Below are 5,543 nucleotides of genomic sequence, written 5' to 3'. Positions count from 1 at the left end.
TGTTAGGAAACGATAAGAACATGATATAGCGAAAGCCTTTTATTGTAATTCATATGGAATTCCCATAGAAATCGATTTTGAGCAATTCTACACGTAGGAGAATTCTCGTTAACATTAACAACTCGTGGAATCACATCCTCACCTTTGTCCATCTTGGAGCAAGAAATTCGTTCGTCGAGAGGCCTATCTCCCCATATGATAGAGGAGAAATCCAAAATGCCCATTTCAACCAAATTGGCATTGATGCTGCAAGTGAAAACATCTCACTTTGATGATAGAATGTGATGACTAAAAGCGAACCAAAGTAGTTCAAGATTCACTCACGTCTTGGGATCATAAAGCCACTTAATAACAATACGAATAGTACTGACAAAGAACCAACTGTTGCAGATGCCTCCATAGTCTGGAAAACTGCTGCCACGAAACGGAACATGGATATAGAGGTGAAGTGCACTGCAAAGAACACCACCATTTGCCGGAAAAACCTAGAAAACATTTATGGACGGATGGTTATAATTCAGTCATGAATGTTAATGATGATATATGCTCTTGAATAAAAACAAAATATGCTGTCAACCTCCCCACTTCCGGGCTATAGCCAATTGTGTAATAAGTAAGAGATGTCCAGATGGCTGCTTCCAACAACGAGAGAGGAATCTTGAGAATAGTAGCTGGAATTGCATATGCCCATGCCGGGTAGAAGTGCAAGTCTCTTTGTTTGTAGAAAATAGCGAGTCTTGCAACCGTCATTGTGACTTCAGGAAGCCCATCAACAACAAGAATGATGAGAGAATAAAAAAGAGCTCCTAGGTAATTGTTGGCATGGAGAAGGTCAGTTCCCATCTGTGTCCTCAAGAATACAGTCATGGTGAAAGTTGCCATAACGATGAGCTGCAAGAAAAACAACGTTGCACACACATATCATAAAATTCGTGCATACACGCAAGACAGGTTCTTGGAAGAAACACGGAGGACTAAAAAAGGGATTGTGCTAATTAACCTGAACGGATTTGAATATGTAAATGAAAGAGTTCCTTTTCATAAGGAGAAATTCCCTTGACATGCAGGCTTTAAATAGAGCCCATTTCGAAAGGGAATACACGCTGAAATTAATCGCATTCTTGTGGCTTTTGAACTTGTCAAACGGCAAAGCAAGCTCCTCGCTAAGCTTCTTCCCGTGAACTGACTCTTTAAATTTCCTTGACAACATATCAATTGAAACATAACTGTATGTTTGTTGAGTTTTGTGCCAGTACTGCTCTTGATCTTTTCTTGAGAGAACCTGCAACCAATAACAAATGCAAATATTACAGATTGCAAAGATGAGGAGTAGAAAAATGCAACACAATCTAGTGCACTTGCCTCCTGGAGAAAATCGGCCACTCCTTTTCTAGATGGACACTTAAATCCACAACTATCGAAGAATTCTAGAACATTAGTTTGCGGTCCTTGATAGACGACCTTTCCCTCAGCCATTAGAATGACATCGTCAAAGAGACTAAAGGTTTCTGGTGCTGGCTGGAGAAGTGAAACGAGTATTGTTGCATCGGTGATGTGGGCTAGCTGTTGAAGGCATGACACAATCTGATACGCTGTCGAGCTGTCTAAGCCATTTGAGATTTCATCCATGAAGAAAGCTCTGGCCGGTCCAACGAGCATCTCACCTGCATACTAGCATCTAAATTTACTACTTAAATATGAATATCAAGTAGTCAAATTTTTCGAAGTTGCAAAATTGTTCTTACAGAAGACATTGCATCTAATACCTGTTGTTAGTCTTTTCTTCTGACCACCAGAGATGCCCCTCCTCATGACGTCTCCAACAAGCGTGTCAGCACAAATATCAAGCCCAAGAATCTGAAATGAATCGGAGTAGACACAAATTTTGAACCTAACAAGTTCTAGTACAAGATATCGATGACGGATGAAATGCTAGAGCTAGAAAAGAAAGTACTTTTAAAATGTAGTCTGTCTGAAGAGTTGTCCTCTGCCCTTCCAACGCAATAGCCTGTACGAATAAACATGTGTTATGACCATTGACCCCGGTCTACTTACATTTAACATGTTTGTTTACTGCTACAAAATGTTATTTCAGACATATATTGTCGAGAATGGAAACAACAAGAATGTTAAAGTTAACAGTGCCCGTCGAACTATCAGATCACTTGACCAATTTGGAAATGAAATATAGATAATAGTTAACATATCTATGCCCTTATAACATAGAATTATGATCTCTGTGTTTCTTGTGGGGATGAATCATGAGGATTGCTACATGGTTAGAGCTTGAATCAAACAAGATTCAGGCCTTGAGAAAGCAAGTTAATTGTAGTGTAATCCCGATGAAAACACTAATAGGCACAAAACTCTTCTAAACATAAAAGAAACAGCAACACGAGCCTCTGAACTTTTGAAAAAGAAACTCAGTACCTCCTGCATGTGGTGTTGCCCGTTTTTTGTCCCCTTTTTAGAAGGGTTCTTTGTCTATTAGTATTTTCATACGGGAGTGAATCTATTGTGTTTCACCCAAGAATTTAGGTACTAGAAATACCTTCATGTAAGCATCTACATCCGGATTCGGAACAATTTTGGCTTCTTTCTCCCTCCTGATGAGCTCCATCAAAATTTCTTCAGACGATAAGAGATTAAATCATATCGCGATTGCTTCAAAATATACTAAAAGTATAAACTTTTCAACGTGTAGAAAAGGCCGGACCTGCTCGACTTCCAATTCCCTGACAGCGAGATGAAAAATCGAGTGCTTCCCTGACAGTCATTTCAGGGATGTGCTGATCATATTGGCTTATGTAAGCTGAAGTTTTCTGTGCTACAAACTCCTCAAGTTTATGTCCATTGTATGAGATCTCACCCTCAACCTGTTACATGATTACTTCAAATTAACTATTTATCCAATACACAAAAGGCAACTAATACTTGAAAATTGTTATGACATCAAATGGACATGCAAAGTGATGACATATTTTAAGACACAAGCGGACTCGGTTCACTGGCGTGAGAGGTAATGAGCTTCTTTCTTAAAAATTTAGAAATCATATTAGAGTGGTGGGGTGGGTGGGGGAGGGGGGATTAAAATACGAACTGAAATTTTAAAGACATCTTAATTTGTTAATCGCGACCTTGACTCTTAGACCCGAGAATCATTTAACATTAATATTTTAATACGCTCCCTCCATGTGCAGAGAATCATTAAATATTAAGACAACACGTGAAACGTTTCTTTTATAAATGAGTGATAATGGGATTCGAACTCAAGACCTCTTATTTAGTTTGACTCTAACATCACATTAAATGATTATCTCATACAGGAATCATTTATTTAATAGTAATATCTTAACGTAATCAAATAAATACGTGACAATGAGATCCAAACTCATGACCTCTTGCTTGGCCCAGCTCTAATACCATGTAAAACGACTATTTCGTTTCAAAATTTAAATTGTTAGAAAAAGAACTATTTAATATTAATATGTTAACATAATTAACAAACTTCTTTGTTTGAAGTTTTCTTTTCCTTGTGACGAACTTCAAAATACGATTCATTTATCAGTCTATGTCTATACTAGTATAAAATGCACTCTTCACTTGCAAATGACACTTTCCGACACCATTACATTAATTTTGTGTTATGTCAATAATACTTTTAAGTTAGTTTTCTTTTCTTTATTTCTTTTTTTATTTTTTTAGATATTATGTATTGGTTTATATATTTTATTCTAATATAATATATTTTAAAATGTAAAAGATTATTTATTATATGTAAGAAAAATGACAAATGTATAATATATATATATATATATATATATATAATTCCCAAAAATCTGACAAAATAGGGGCATGATCACCTTGAGTGATTTGTTCAAATTTCCTGAAAGAGCTTTCAAAAATGTAGTCTTCCCACATCCAGGAGGACCAAGTAATAGAGTCATTCTGCAACGCAAAACGGTTAATCAGATAGTACTAGCGGAATTCGCGCACATTCTATTTTTTGTCACGTCGGAATGTCGACTGTGTAAGTAATATTCTTTATTGTCGAAATCCTAATTCTTAATTTAATTTGTTAATTGTCGATTACTTTTGGTCGGAAGGACCAAAATTATTATAAATTTAAAACATAAATGACTAAAATTGACCCCTCATAGTTACAGGACCAATTTTGCGGCCAACCCCATACGTAAGGAATAATTTTGTAATTTTTCCTATTTTTATAAAAATAGAATAAATTACAACGAGTTCCTCTAATATTTTTAAAAACTTTTTGAAATATTTTTCTGGAATAAGTGTATAATTTTTTTTAAACATTTTTTATTTACCTCGTTCAATTTTTTTTTATCTTTTTTAGGAAGAAAAAGATTCAATAAGGGTAAGTTGAGAATTTCAGACATCCATCCAAAAATTACAAAATGTCCTTATAAATTATAAATTATAAATTTTAATTTTTTTTATTTTTTTAAAAAAATTTAATTTTTTTTTTTACTAATTGGATAAATTTTTTTTTTCAATTTTTCAAAATTTTCCACCTACCTCGTTCAATTTTTTAAAGAAAGAAAAAATTATAGGAAGCGCAAAATTGGCAATTCCAGACATCCATTCATAAAATATATAATTTTATCAACTATTATGGAGTATTTATAATTTTTCAAACAACAAACAAATATCCGTAATAACACTAAACTGTAAAAAGACTCGTCGAATTTTATTCTATAAATAAATAAATAAATAAAGTGTTGAATTTGTACCTTCCGGGCTTGATGATACCACTGACATCGTTAATGATGTTTATCTGAGCCTCTCGCGACGGCAGACCAAGAAGCCTCGCACCATCCTGTTTAACATTACAACACAATCATTTCAATTTCCTCCTACAAAACATCAAACATCAGAATTTGTTCGAATTTCAAGTGTTCATGTCCAGAATTTAAAATTATAAAACTTTTAAATAATGTAGTTAAATATAAAAGTATCTCTTAAAAAAATCAATAAATTAAAATGAAGGCTTCGGACGTTTTCTGACTAAAGCCCTGTTCGGTCACTCAATTGTATAATTAATTATGAAATAATTAATAATTACAAAACAAAAATAAATTGTTAATTTAGATGATCAACTAATAATCAGGATTTACTTTGATAATATTAAAAAGGTCAAAATTATAAAAATCCCTGTATAATTTTAGAAACTCAAATAAAAATCGTACGGCTTTGTTTGGTTTTGTGTTTTCGCATTTCCCGAAATAAGATAAAACACACTCAATGTTTATTTTTGTATTTTTACACCTTATCTGCGTGTTTTTCTGTTTTTCAACTTTCTATATATAATATATATATATACATAATATAAAACAGACATGATTTGACAATAAATAGTATCTTTTGTCTCCCAAAAGTACAACATTAAACATAAAATATTTATATATATACATATTTATATATATAAAAATATATGATTTGACGTTGAACAGTAATTTTTGTCTCCCAAATCCCAACATTAAACCTACACCACTTATTTTAAAATATTTTAAATTTTT

At 33.3% G+C, this 5,543-nt stretch overlaps 1 protein-coding gene across 3 annotated transcripts in view; it reads right to left on the bottom strand.

Moving 5' to 3' along the window:
- LOC105172807 (pleiotropic drug resistance protein 3-like) overlaps positions 1–5,543 on the bottom strand; it is an 11,453-nt gene that overhangs the window by 3,841 nt on the left and 2,069 nt on the right. For all 3 annotated transcript variants that reach the window (XM_020697046.1, XM_020697044.1, XM_020697045.1), the window contains exons 3-13: positions 4,758–4,843; positions 3,864–3,948; positions 2,717–2,876; positions 2,552–2,628; positions 1,955–2,008; positions 1,767–1,857; positions 1,363–1,664; positions 1,001–1,282; positions 578–891; positions 325–485; positions 143–246 (exon numbers count right to left, since the gene is read on the bottom strand). In XM_020697046.1, coding sequence (XP_020552705.1) covers positions 143–246; positions 325–485; positions 578–891; positions 1,001–1,282; positions 1,363–1,664; positions 1,767–1,857; positions 1,955–2,008; positions 2,552–2,628; positions 2,717–2,876; positions 3,864–3,948; positions 4,758–4,843 — 1,716 coding nt within the window. The remainder of the gene's footprint in view (positions 1–142; positions 247–324; positions 486–577; positions 892–1,000; positions 1,283–1,362; positions 1,665–1,766; positions 1,858–1,954; positions 2,009–2,551; positions 2,629–2,716; positions 2,877–3,863; positions 3,949–4,757; positions 4,844–5,543) is intronic.

The sequence above is a fragment of the Sesamum indicum genome, linkage group LG10 (assembly GCF_000512975.1).
Source record: "Sesamum indicum cultivar Zhongzhi No. 13 linkage group LG10, S_indicum_v1.0, whole genome shotgun sequence".
Classification (NCBI taxonomy): domain Eukaryota; kingdom Viridiplantae; phylum Streptophyta; class Magnoliopsida; order Lamiales; family Pedaliaceae; genus Sesamum; species Sesamum indicum.
This window is presented reverse-complemented; position numbering and strand designations above follow the sequence as displayed.